A 13,771-nucleotide genomic window follows, 5' to 3' on the forward strand; every position below is an offset into this window, starting at 1 on the left:
CTTTCGATGCACAGATGTTTTTAAAGCTTTTACAAAAGTAGTACAACAATGTTGAAATATATAAGGAAAAAGTTAAAGTGCATCTCTTCACCCAAGCATGCTCCCAGGGTAACCACTTGTAACACTGCACTCTTCAAGGCCTGTGTGTGTGCATGCACATGTAGGCGTGTGTACATGCCCGTGCCCTCGTTTTATCCCGTGCTTTCTGTTGTTGCCTGTAATTAGCCTAACTCATTGCTTCCCGATGAGCATTTATTTTGCTTAAAATGTTTTGCTCTTACAAATAATATTGCATTGAAGATTCTCTCGCATCTATCCTTGGCCTCTTGTACATGCATTTCTGTAGGATTGAGTCCAAAAAAAGGAATGCCTGACCCAGGGGTTTGAATATATTAAATATTGATAGACATGACCAGTGACCTGCCAGAAATGTGCGCTTCTGTCCACTTCCAGCGACACAGTGGTGTGTGAGAATACCTTTCCCCCATGTTCTTGCCAGTGCTGGATAGCATCACTCTTTCATTTTTGCCAATCTGATAGGGTTAAAAATAGTAGCTCGTCTTATTTTGCAGTTCTCAGGTACTTTCAAGGTTACCATCTCTTTGCACAGTGTTTCGGTTTGTTTGTCTTCAGCTGTGATCACCAGTTCAAATTTGTAGTTTCTGGTTTAGTGCGATAAGCATTTCTACATATCGTTACATTACCTTCATGTTTAATGACTACAGAAACATTGCAGTGAGCAAATGCCCTATCCTCTACTAAACCACTGCCCCATAGTTGGAAATTAAAGTGGCACCCTGGTTTTCATTATTTTAATTAATGTAGCAGTGGACATCTTTTGTCTATAATTTGAATAATACCTTCAAGTAGAATTAGTACAACAAAGGATAGGCACTTTTAAGGCTCTTGATCTATCCCTATATACTTAAAGCATTTTAAAATCCAAAAGGACTCAAAAATCATCTGATACAATTCCCTCTCCAAATAAGGAACGGAGGCCCAGAAGGGGAAAGAGGCTCCTCTGAAGACCCACGGCAAGCATGGGGCAGATTTAAGTTTGGGTCTCTGACTCCTGGTTGGGTGTTTGTTTCCCGCCATACCAGCTTCTAGAATTTGTCATCATCTGCAGACTTTGATCGAGCACCATTCTTTATGGGACACTAGTGAGCACTGGAGGATGGAGATCCTGGAGAAGGAGTGGGGCTTCAGACACTGAGCCCAAATGTTCTGGTGTCCCCGGGCCCTGGCTCTGCCTGAGCTCAGGTCGGGCCAAAGGCCAGGCAGTGTGTCACTCTGAACCTAGTCACCTGGCAAGGAGGCCTCGTCCAGAGGTTTTCCACCTCGTCTGAGATGTTCCTCTGGAGGCTGCCAGTGGTGATAAGTTAAGGGCTGGGACCAAGGGGTATCACCACCCCCTTTGTACTGAAAGTCATCTCTTTGATGTATTAGGTACCACCTAAGGTTGCAGTTGGGCAAAAGGGATTGTACAGCTTTTAAATCATTTGAACACTCTGACCAGTTCCCTTATTTCCCAGGAAGACCAAGGTTTTCCCCAGAGGCTTGCCTGGTATCGGTGGCAGAGGAGCCGGACCTCGGGCCATAGACTTTTGCAAAGTGTTCCCATGATGCCGGATGAGAATGGGGCCTGGGGCCGGGGGAGAGTGATGGGTGCCAGAGGCATGTGCGTGTTTCATCTGAAGAGCATTTCTCCCAAACATGCCTGTTCGGCAGGCTGCTCGGGCGTTTGTCCCTGCGTGCCCAGGCACTGTCCACCCTGGGGGAAGGCAGCCACCCCCGTTTTACAGGGGAGCCCAGAGATAGGAAGTGGCTTGTTATCTAAGTGCCTGGGCTGGAACTGGAACTCCTGCCGCCTCTTGGCTGCCACGGCCGCCGTGTGCCCCAGGAGAGACGTACCATCCAGGTTCTTTATCATGTCCCGGGCTTCTCTGGCACAAAGAGTTACCGATGAGTCCACGAACACCAGGAGTGCAGGTACCCCCGAGTCTCGGGTTCATCACGCAGCTGGTGCCTCTGCCGGTGTGTGACCAGGTCCACCTGGGGTTAGATCAAGCTGCTCTGTTCCTGTTGGATCTGACTCCCCTTTGCATTCGCAGGTGGAGGCCAGCCTATGGTGACTTCTGCCCTGCCCCGCACTTTCCACGCTCTAACTGACTTGGGCAGGCAGGCTCTTTAGCCCGGTTCCTGGTACTTTGTGGCCTGGCTTCCCCACTGCAGAGTGGCCTGCACACAGCGGTGACCCCCAGATGGGCTGCAAGTGTTGGCTGCCAGAGGTGGAGGGCAGAGGTTGCCTGGCTCCAGGGTGGAGGGAGCTGCCGAGGGGCTGGGTGCAGTGAGAGGGCCGGGAACTGAATACTGTGCCCCTGCTGTGGGCAGGCCCTGTGCTCGGCTCTTCCTGCCTTATCTCTTGTAGTCTCTCTAACCATTTTGCCTGTACTGAAAATGAGGCTCAGAGACGCTAAATAACCTGCCAGGATCAGCCTAGTGCATTATAATTGGAGACAGCAGATCAGTAAACAGTAGGCACACGGCAGTCCCATTTATATAAATCTGTGTGTGTGTGAAAATAAAACCTAATGAATACACATCGGTTTTTAGTAGTTCCCTCTGGAGGGTGAGGCTGCAGGGGCATCTCTCGGGTTACACATTACTGCAGTGTCTGAAGTTTTCACAAGGAGCGTACGTTGCTTTTAGAATCAGGAAAAAAATTAATAGTTTTTTTTTTTTTATATATAATGCCCACATTCCAGAACCCACCATTCAAGGTTCTCTGCCGTCCGCCTTGGCCTTCTTTTGCAACATGGAATGTGCTTGAGTCCTTGCCTCTTGCCAGCCTTGTGACCTCAGGTAGTCCCTTCAACCTTGATGATTCTTTCTCCTGGTTAGTGAAGCAGGGACAGCCCTGCTGTGCAAGGTCGTGGAGGAGATAAAGAAGGAATGTGTGCAAGGTCATGGAAGAGATAATGAATGTATGCAAAGTCATGGAGGGGACAAAGAGTGAATACTCGGGTGCTGGTCCTGCCTCCCTGGAGTGTGGGCGCTTAGCCCGTGCTGTGATTATCCTCCAGCCACCCTGGGCTTGCTTACTTCTTGCCTCTGCTCCTGTCTTTCCCTCCCTGATGGTCCCCTGGCAACATTCTACCTCTCCTACGCGGCCTCCACTCTCTGCTTCCTCCTGTCCCTTTGCTGGGTGTGATCTCACCTGCCCCATAAAACTCGGGTGCCTCTCCCACCCCAAGAGAAGCTGGTATGACATGGGCCCGAGCGTCTGCAGTGTGTGTGTATGTAATTTCTAATAGTCACAGAGATCTCCCACAAAGTATTTATTTTTATTGCCATTTTACACATGAAGAAACAAGCTCAGAGTGTCCTGCGCCAGGTCACACAGCTAGTGGGTGACAGCCAGGGTCTGGCCTCAGCCGCCCAACCTGAAGCCCATGACCCTTCCGGGTTGCTGCCCTGCCTGTCTCAAAAGCATCGGCCCACAGTTCCTTTCATGGGTGAGGAAGCTGAGGCTCAGAGAAGCTAAGTCATCCCAGGGCACACAGTAGATAGAGTCCTGAACCATTTAGGGCTGAAGAAAACACCAGCTAAATATATGATTTAGGCTTGGAGACCACGGGGCCCAGTGCCAGGGAAGACGGTAGCTTTACTGTGAGCTTCCTCCGTTGATGGTGGCTGCGTGGCGGGGAGCGCTGTGGCCAGAGGATGTGGAGCTTGGTCCAGGGCAGCAGGGAGAGCAACGTGGTCAGTTAGTGCTGTCGGCTGTGGGACCCAGTGGGGACGATGACCCACGCTCCGTGTTCGTGCCGACGCTGGCCTCGTGGGAGGGAGGTGGGGAGGAACACGCCTGTATGGAGCGCTGCACTGTGGCCGATGGCGACAGACATCGGCACTTCAGTTCTCTCACCGAGGAGGAGTAGCAGGCTGAGCTCTCGAGCCTGTCAGGAGTTCGCTGTTGGGCCCAGGGCTCACCACTTAACCTCTGTGAGCTTCTGCTCTCTCTGCTAGAGAATGCCGGCTCTGCTTAGTAACCTCGCCCGGCTTTCAAGAGCCTCCAAGGCAATACTAGACATGAAAGAGCTCTGGAGAGGCCAGGAGTGCTGAACAGAAGCCGGGTATCACTGTTACGCCCCGATGGCTTTGGGGCTTGCCTGTGGCCTGACACAGTGCCCTCTGTCATTGCAGCTGAATAGCATTGGCAACTACTACAAGCCCTGGTTCTTCAAGCACGTGGAGAACTACCTGAAGACAAAGCGCGAGGGCCTGGAGTACATCCCCTTGAGACACTACTACCACCGGCACACGCGCAGCATCTTCTGGGAGCTCCAGGTGAGGCTAGGATTTCCTGGTAGTCCTGGCTCCTGGCTAGGCTGGCAACCAGGATGGTTTCCCCTCCCTTGGGGGAAAAGAGTGGCTTTGTCCTAGGGACCAGAACAGCCTCTTACCCAGCAGCACAGTGCTTCCTTCTTCAGGAGCGGCCACTGCCTTAAAGCAGCGGGCTCTCCCCACACACCTGCCTGTGCCAGAAGGTGGGGCGCGGGGCCCCGTGCTTTGGGGAACACAGACCTGTTCTGTCCTTGAGGAGCTGTAGCCCAGCCGAGCAGACAGACTGTGGCCTGAGAAGAGGAAGTGGCTGGTCCTGCCCAGGGCTGGAGGTAGCTGTCAAGCGTGGCCTTGACGTGTGAGCAGGAATTTGCTGTTGTGTGATGAGCGACGGGGAACAGTGACATTTTAAATAAGTGGCCAGGGAAGGCCTCTCAGGAGACGCCTTGTGAGTGGGACCTGAACATAGGGAGGACACGCCAGGCAGAGGAGGAGCCAGAGCACAGGTCCTCAGATGGGCTGAGTGGGTAGCTTTTTATTTCTTTTTTTTAATTGAAGTGAAAACATAAAATCAAACATTTTAACGTGTACAGTTCAGTGGTATTTTGGTACATTCATGATGTGTGTGTCCACTATATCTAGTTTCAAAATATTTTCTTTGCCCTAAGAGGAAATCCTGCACCCGTTAAGCAGCTACTCCCCATTCCCTTTCCCCAGACTCTGGCAACCATCAGTCTTGCATTCTGTCTCTGTGGATTTACCTGTTCTAGACATTTTATTTAAATGGAATCATACACCATGTGGCCTTTTGTGCCCGGCTTCTTTCACTGAGCCTGTTTTCAAGGTTCATCCATGCTGGAGCATGTATCAGCACATCATTCCTTTTCGTGGCTGAATAATTCTCCATCGTGTGGCTGGACCACAGTTTGTTTTTCCACTCACCTGCTGGTGGACATTTGAGTTGTTTCCACCTGTCGGCATTGTGAACAGTGCTGCTGCAAACATTCATGTACAAGAATTTGTCTGGGTACTAGTTTTCAGTTTTGGAGGATACACGCCTAGGAGTGGAACTGCTGGGTCGTGTGATGATTCTGTGTGTAACCTGTTGAGGAACCGCCAGACGTTTTCCATGGTGGCTGAGCCATTTTACATTCTCAACAGCAGCATGTGTAGGTTCCAGTTTCTCTACATTCTCACCAGCACTTGTTGTTTTCTGGTTTTTTTGCGATAGCTATCCTAGTGGGTAAGAAGTGGAATCGCACTGTGATTTTGATTTGCATTTTCCTAATGACTAGCGATGTTCAGTATCCTTCCATGTGCCTGTTGGCCATTTGGATACTTCTTGGAGAAGTGTCTGTTCAGATCCTTTGCCCAATTTTAATTGAGTTATTGATCTTTGTTGTTGAGTTGTAAGAGTTCTATATATATTCTGGATATTAGACCCTTATCAAATACATGATTTGCAAATATTTCCTCTCAATCTGTAGGTTGTCTTTCACTTCCTTGATAATGTCTTTTTTTTTTTTTAGATTTTTTTTGATGTGGACCATTTTTAAAGTCTTTATTGAATTTGTTACAGTATTGCTTCTGTTTCGGTTGTTTGGCCGTGAGGCATGTGGGATCTTACTCCCCGACCAGGGATGGAACCCGCACCCCCTGTATTGGAAGGCGAAGTCTTAACCATTGGACCGCCAGGGAAGTCCCGATAATGTCTTTTGATTCACGAAAGTTTTTGGTTTTGATGAAGTCCAGCTGATCTATTTTTTCTTTAGTTACTCGTGCTTTTAGTGTCGTATCTAAGAATCCATTGCTAAATCCCAAAGTCACGAAGATTTCTTCCTGCCTTATCTTCTAAAAGCTTTATGGTTTTAGCTCTTATATGTAGGTTCTTGATCCATTTTAAGTTAAGTTTTGTATATGGTGTGAGGTGGGGGTCCAGCTCCATTCTTTTGCATCACAGCAAGGTGCAGGTGGTCACAGCAGGGCTGCGTGTTTCTGAAGACAGCAAGAAGGCCCTTGAGCTAGACCCATGGTGGAGAATGCTGTCAGACGGCAGCCATGGCCTAGATCATGTGGGTCCTTGTAGGTCGGGGAGGACTTTATGTTTTACCTTGTGTGGTAAGGAAGCCAGTGGAGGACTTGGTGCAGAAAAGTGACATGACCTGATGTTTGTTTTAAAAGGATAATTTTGACAGCTAGGTGGAGAGTGGATGGGGTGGAGGTGGCAAGAGTGGGAGAGCGGAAGAAAGAAGATTGTGTCGTCCGGGGTGGTAGCGGTGGAGGAGGAAAGGGGTCTCAGATCTGGGAGGTGCTGTGAAGGTTGAACCAACCAGCGGGGTTTCCCACAGATTGCCCTTGGGTGTGATTCCAAGGTTAGGGACCCAAGCAACTGGGTGACCCCAGGTGCCATTGACTGCTGTGGACAACATGGGGGAGGGGTCTGGGAAGGAAAATCAGAAGTTTGGCTTGGGACATGTCAGCGTGAGATGCTTTTCAGACATCCAGGTGGGACGTTGAGTGGGCAGCTGGCACATATGTCAGATCTTCAGGGCAGAGGTCGAAGAAATCCATATCACTGGGTATCATCAGCAGAGAAATGTTAATTAACACCGTGGGACTAGATGAGTGAGGGAGGTTAGAGAAGAGAAGTCCCAGAGCCAAGCCCTGCAAGTTGAGGGAGGAGGAAGCAGCCAGGAGAGGAGAAGACGTCGTCAGCCCGAGGGGAGGAGAAACCCAGGAGGACTGGCATCCCGGAAGCTACCTGAGGACAGCGTGTCAAGAAGGAAGATGAACAGCTGTGTCAAATGCCCCTGCGTGAGATGACGACAAAGCATCGACCCCTGGTCTTAGTCGTGAGAAGGTCACTCATGACCTTGAGCCATGGGGCTGAAAGCCTGACGTGGGTTCGAGAGAAAACAGAGACAGGGAAGTGGAGACAGTGAAAATGGAAATCTGAGAAGGCTCAGTATAAGGGAAAGCAGAAAAGTAGGGTGGGAGCCAGAGGGGGATGCAGGATCGAGAGGAAATATTTTGTGTGCCTGTTTTATTTTTTATTTTTATTTTTTTTTTGGCTGTGCCACACGGCACATGGGATCTTAGTTCCCCAACCAGGGATCAAACCCGTGCCCCCTGCAGTGGAAGTGCAGAGTGTTAACCACTGGACCGCCAGGGAAGTCCATGTGTGACTTTCAAGAAGGGAGAGGTTACTGCATGTTGACGTGCTGGCAGTGCAGGGGAGAGGGTGTGCTCACAGGGTGAACCTTGAGGATGGATGGATCCTGTGCTCAGGTGGAGAGGTTGCCTTTAGGTGAGAGCACGGAGATTCACCCACTGGACAGGAGGGAGGAAGTGTTAATGGAACAGTTGATACAAACAGGAGGACCATTTGGTGGTGGGAGGGTGTGGGAGTTCTTCTGTTTTCTCAGTGAGATAGGAAGCAAGGATTTTAGCTGAGATGAGGGGTGAGGGGTTGTTGAAGGACTGAGGAGAGAGGAGATGGGAAATTTGTCCCTTGGAGCGTGGGAATGAATTAACTGGGGAAATGTCATAGGATTGCTGGGCAGCACTGGGCCTGCCAAATATTCATGACGAGTTTACAGTGAGACCAGCCCTGGTGGTTGTGGATTTTCACACGTTCAGCTCTGTGGACGGGGTACAGCATAGGGAGAAAGTTAGATTTAACCACGGTTGAGGTTTTGCAAATGAGTATGACAAGTGGGGCAGGGTTGGAAAAGCCAGGACATGATCGGGATGAAATCCGAGCCAGCTGAGGCAGGGCAGTGAGGATGTGCGGGGCTGAAGGGACTCATATGGTGGCCTGGGTGCCCCTTGGGGTGAAGAATTGACGTCAGAGCACTGGAGGGCATGGGCAGCAGGAAGGAGAGTTAGTGATGGATGGCCAGAGGGCGAACGCTTGGAGTTGAAACTATGGAGATGCCAAATGAAGCATGTTGCCTACCATCCAGTTCTGCAGGAATGAAGTCATTAGGCCTTGCCGTCAACACCCCCTGAAAGGAATTCAGGGCAAAGGTCAGTAATGAGGCACTCTGTGCTATGGGAAAACCGGCAGATAAAGACAGCCTTCAGATAGGTAGATATTTTGAGGAGAAAATTTTATGAACCCAAATTCTTGGATCTTCCCATACTTAGAAAAGTACCAAAACCATTAAGAAGACGGCTGTGCCTCGTAACTAGCAACAACCTTCGACCGAGACCAGTGCCTGATTACATGTACGCTTCCCCAAAATCCCATACATACTGCTCTGGCCTTTACCTCTTCGGAACGGTTTCTCAGAGCTGTTTGAGAGCGGGTCTCCCAGGCTATAGTCAGTGAGACACTGAATAAACTCAGCTCACAGCTCTGACGTGCTTTTTCTTTTTCCAAGTCAGCAGAGGCAATGAATACAGACAATAGGACAACATCGAGAGGTCAGCAAACTTTCTTAAAGGGCCAAATAGCGAAAGCTTTAGGGGTCATACATATGACGTATGTGGGTCATACGTCCTGTCGCAGCTGCTCAGCGCTGCCCTTGTAGCGCAAAAGCAGCCACAGGCAGTGCACAAACAAACGTGCATGGCTGTGCTCCAGTGATACTATGTATAAACACAGGCAGGGCCCAGATTTGGCCAGCAGGCTGGATCCGCTTGCAGACCGACTCCCACCGGCTATAGTTCGTCATCCCCTGCTCTGGAGTGTGACATGAGAGTCAGGGCAGAGGCCAGGTGGAAGGTAAGATCGCTGGAGGACAGAGAGGAGGCTGGGGCGTGGGAAAGATCATAGAGGTGGATATTAAATCACATCAGTGATAAGATGAGTGTTGAAGAAGGTGGTAGTGATCTGGGAAAGAGGGAGATGATGGGGGTGGAGATGAAGGGCAGGTGGCTGCAAAGCTGCTGAGGGTTTTCAGAGAATGGGAGGGGCAGAGACCTAGAAGCAGTAATGAGGAGCCCACCTCACCTCCGTCTACCCCAGAGGGTCATGGAGAGAAAATGATACCACCTCGGAGGGCTGCAGGGGCCAGCCGGGTACGAGCTAAGAGCAAGGAAAGGACACGATGGTCGAGAGAAGAGCTTGAGGATGGAGGGGGGTTGCTGTTTAGACCATGAGAGAGCACAGGGGAGGGGTTTGGAAGATGGGGGAACAGCGGCCAGTGGGGTCAGGTTAAAAGACATTGCATCGCTGTAGCACATCAAGGGTGCTAGTGGGAGGCACCCAAAAGTCCACCGTGACTGAGATAAATAGGGATGTCAGGCATGAAGGAATTACACCTGGTGGTCTCCTAGGAGGAGGTGTCGGGTCACTTCTAATCGTGGGCTAGGTCTCTCAGGCAGGATGTGACAGGGCAGTGGTAAGGGATGGAGGAGTGGGCAGCAGAGGCTTCATCAAGGCCTGGGGAGCTCTGGGCTTCCCCCATCCCTGTTAGTCCTCCTTTGAGCAGTGTCCAGGCCCAGAACGTTTGGTGGAAAGTTTTGCCAAAGGCAGAAGACCCCCGAGTCCCTCTTTATCCCTGCCAGGAGCAGTGTTAAGGATGTGGGAGGTGTGGTTTTGTCAAGAGCAGGGATATTTAAGAGACAGGAAAGGAAAGAGGGGCCAGCAAAGTACGTGAGCACATCAGCATGGTAACAGCAGCAATTAACATGAATCACTCCTTACATGTTAGTTCTTAGGCCAGACACTTTACATGCATTCTCTCCGTCTTCCTAACAGCCCTGTGAGGGTAGGTCCTAGTGCTGTTTCCACTTAACAGATGAAGAAACTGGTTTAGGTTATCCAGAGTAACACAACTCAGTAAGAGATAAGAGTGTATTGGTTATCTATTGCTGCATAATGAATTAACCCCAAATTGTGAGGATTAAAACAACTGCCCAGTTTCGAGGCTCAGGGATTGGAGAGCGACGATGTGGGTGTTTATGGCTCAGGGCTGCAGTCAAGGTGTCGGCAGGGCTGGTGTGCTGGAGGCCCTAGTAGGGCTGGAGAATCTGCTTCCTGGAAGGGTCCCTCACGTGGCTGTTGACAAGAGGCCTCCGTTCCTTGCCACCTGGGCTGCTCAAGTGTCCTCACAGCAGGGCAGCTGGCTTCCCCCAGAGCAGGTGATCCAAGAGAGAGACCAAGGAGGGGTCCTCAGTGCTTTCCATGATGCAGTCTTGTCACCTCACCACTCCCACCATACTCTCTTATTAGAGCGAGTCACCAAGTCTGGCCCACACCCAAGGAGGGGGGAATTAAGCTCCACCTCTTGAAGAAAGGAGTAGCAGAGAACTCCTGGATGGGTTTTAAAACCACAGAGCTAGGTTTCAAAATGAGGTCTGTCTTCTATTTTTGTGCTGTTAAACTCTAGCCTGTACTGCCTGAAGTTAAAGGAAGAATCTGGAAGGATGGGTGTTTTACTACCAAGATGTGCACACAGGAAGCTTGTTCAGGAGAACTCTGGCGATCCTCAACTGCGAGAGGAAAGGGAAGCAGGGCCGGGCAGAGGGAAAAGCGGAGGTGTCAGGCAGCCACAACAAAGACCTCAGCCAACCCACAGGGAGCTCTGGGGCTGGATGGCCCTCCAGGGCTGTCCCACCTTGAGGCCAGGGGGCTAGGACTTTGCAGCCCCACCCCGTGAAGGGTGACCTTGGAGATATTGCATGTTGGGTTCCAGACCACTGCAGTAAAGCAAATATCACAATAAAGTGAGTTACACGAATTTTTTGGTTTCCCAGTGCATATATATATATATATATTTTTTTTAATTTAATATCTTTATTAGACTATAATTGCTTTACAGTGTTGTCCCACCGCATATAAATGTTATGTTTACACTATAGTGTGGTCTATTAAGTGGGTACTAGCATTATGTCTAAAAAAAAAGGGCATACCTTAATTTAAAAATACTTTATTGCTAAAAAATGCTAACCATTATCTGAGCCGTCAGCAAGTCAGAGTAGTGACATCAAAGATCACTGATCACAGATCAGAAGTGCAATAAAACGAGGTCTGTCTGTACAGTGTCAGGCATCCAGGACAAAGAATGCAGTAGCGCTCTGTGTGCTGACACCCAGGATACAGTGATACGCAGGAGGCTAGTAGACGCTGCCATTTGCGACTTGTGTTTTTCTTAAGCCCACGGACTTGTCTGTGCATCGAATGTCTCTAGAAGGGTACACAAATAATTCCTAAGAATGGTTGCCTTTGTGGAGGGGAAAGAGATTGGGATGGAGGAGGAATGATGAGTGGTCAGGGCTGTGAGGGAAATGGGATCAGGGCTTAGCCTTCGAGGGGGGATTTCTGCTATGGGCCTGTGTGGCTTTTCCAAGGACAACCAAGGGAACAATAAAAGCCACGCTATTTCCTGAGCTCCTGTTGTGAGCCAGGAACTGGTGTAGGAGCCGGAATCTAACAGAGAAGAGAGCAGACGGGCCCCGCCCTCCCTCATGGGAGTGGGCTGGTGATCAGAGGAGATGATTCCAGGGGAGGGGAGGGGAGAGGAAGAGTCATGCAGCCTCTGAAGCTTAGCATGGGGGCTTCTTTGGGCAGCCCCCACTGACCCTAGTCTGACGTGGACCCTTTTATGAGCTGCCTCTGCATCTCTCTGTTGCAGCTCTTCACACCTGAGGTCAGGGACCACGTCTCAATGATCTGGGTATCCCCAGCACCCAGCACAGAACCTGGCACCTGAGCACACAGGCACCTCGTCATTGTCTAACGAATGAAGGAATGTCCTTGGCTTCGAGGGCCCAGGAGCTATGAGGATGGGGTGTCAGGTGCACGCTGGCAGCCCTCGGGAAGACGGCAGACTGGGGGCAGGGAGGACGATCGTGAATGGGGGGCTCCTCCCTTGTGGAGGTTTGAGGAGTGGAAGAGTAAGGACAGCCCTGCTCAGGGGGGTTTCCCAAGAGGCCAGCTTGGGGGAGGCAGGCGGGGTCGCACTGTGCAGGGCCACAGGAACAAGAGAAAGTGGCTAGCTCTGCCTAGGATTGAAGGTAGCTTGGCCTTGACAGGTGAGCAAGAATTTGCTGTTTGTGTGTGTGGAGGGGTGAGAAGCAGTGACATTTTAATAGGGGCGTCAGAGAAGGCCTCTCAGGATATGCTGTAAAGCGAAGGGCTCATCGTTGAACCTGAGCGAGACCTTCCCCACCTCGGTGGGAGCCGTCTCTGGCGGTGTGACCTTAGGGAAACTGCTTAAGCTCTCTGAGTATCCATCCCTCTTGCCATTCAACGGCATTCTCAAACATTTATGGAGTGCCTGCTCTGTGCCGGCCACACTGACCTCAACAACTAGAACAGCAACGATAGCTTCGTTGTCATTTTGCTTCAGGCAATGGGCTGAGTGCCTTCCATTTGGTATCTTACCATTCATTCTCACAAGCCCCATTTTGCAGATCAGGAAACTGAGCTCAGGGAGGTTAAGTCCCCAGCCCAAGATCAACATCATAGCTGATAAATGCCGGAGCTGGGAATCAAACCCAGATCCGGCTGGGTACCACCACGCCCCCCCAGATAGGAGTGGACCCGTCACATTTCTGTCCAGTACCAGAGGAGGACCCAGTCCCTGGCACGTGGGGACACTGGGCCCTGCTGAGTTCCTTCTCTCCATCCCCAACCCTTGTCTTTTAGGACATCATCCCCTTTGGCAACAACCCCGTCTTCCGCTACCTCTTTGGTTGGATGGTGCCTCCCAAGATCTCCCTCCTGAAGCTGACCCAGGGCGAGACGCTGCGCAAGCTGTACGAGCAGCACCACGTGGTGCAGGACATGCTGGTGCCCATGAAATGCCTGCCGCAGGCCCTGCACACCTTCCACAGCGACATCCACGTGAGCCGGGCCGGGAGCTCAGCGGGGACGCGGGGTGAGGGTGGCGTGTGAGCAGCAGAGAGAGGGGAGTGCTGCAGAGCCTGCCTCCTGGGGGAGGAAAAGCACCAACACGCCCTCCCTGGCCCCCCAGGTCTACCCCATCTGGCTGTGCCCATTCATCCTGCCCAGCCAGCCGGGCCTGGTGCACCCCAAGGGAAACGAGGCCGAGCTCTACGTCGACATTGGTGCCTACGGGGAGCCGCGCGTGAAGCACTTTGAAGCCCGGTCCTGCATGAGGCAGTTGGAGAAGTTCGTCCGAAGTGTGCACGGGTGAGTGAGTGCCCAGAGTGTGGCCGTCAGCCACAGAGCACTGATGGGGGTGCTTTAGACGTGTCCAGGGGCTCCCACTCCAGGTTGGAGGCCAAAGCTGAGGAGCGGGGGGGACTCAGGACCACGAAAGCCACACAGAGGCCTGGACAGAGCATTGCTCAGAAACGTCCTGGAACAAACCGTGGACGTGCAAAATCCATGTGGACGAATCTCAAAATAATTATGCTGACGGAAAGAAGCCAGGAAAAAAGAGTCCTGTATGATTCTATTTAGATATATATTTTTTATTTATATAAAATTCTGGGAAATGCAGATGAACCC

At 51.0% G+C, this 13,771-nt stretch overlaps 1 protein-coding gene across 2 annotated transcripts in view; it reads left to right on the top strand.

Moving 5' to 3' along the window:
- DHCR24 (24-dehydrocholesterol reductase) overlaps window positions 1-13,771 on the top strand; it is a 35,186-nt gene that overhangs the window by 17,749 nt on the left and 3,666 nt on the right. Inside the window, exons 6-8 of one of the 2 annotated variants that reach the window (XM_004273804.4) lie at window positions 4,207-4,350; window positions 12,944-13,141; window positions 13,272-13,450. In XM_004273804.4, coding sequence (XP_004273852.1) covers window positions 4,207-4,350; window positions 12,944-13,141; window positions 13,272-13,450 — 521 coding nt within the window. The remainder of the gene's footprint in view (window positions 1-4,206; window positions 4,351-12,943; window positions 13,142-13,271; window positions 13,451-13,771) is intronic. The other variant, XM_033435426.2, reaches the window with a different exon arrangement.

This window comes from Orcinus orca, chromosome 1 (assembly GCF_937001465.1).
Source record: "Orcinus orca chromosome 1, mOrcOrc1.1, whole genome shotgun sequence".
NCBI lineage: Eukaryota > Metazoa > Chordata > Mammalia > Artiodactyla > Delphinidae > Orcinus > Orcinus orca.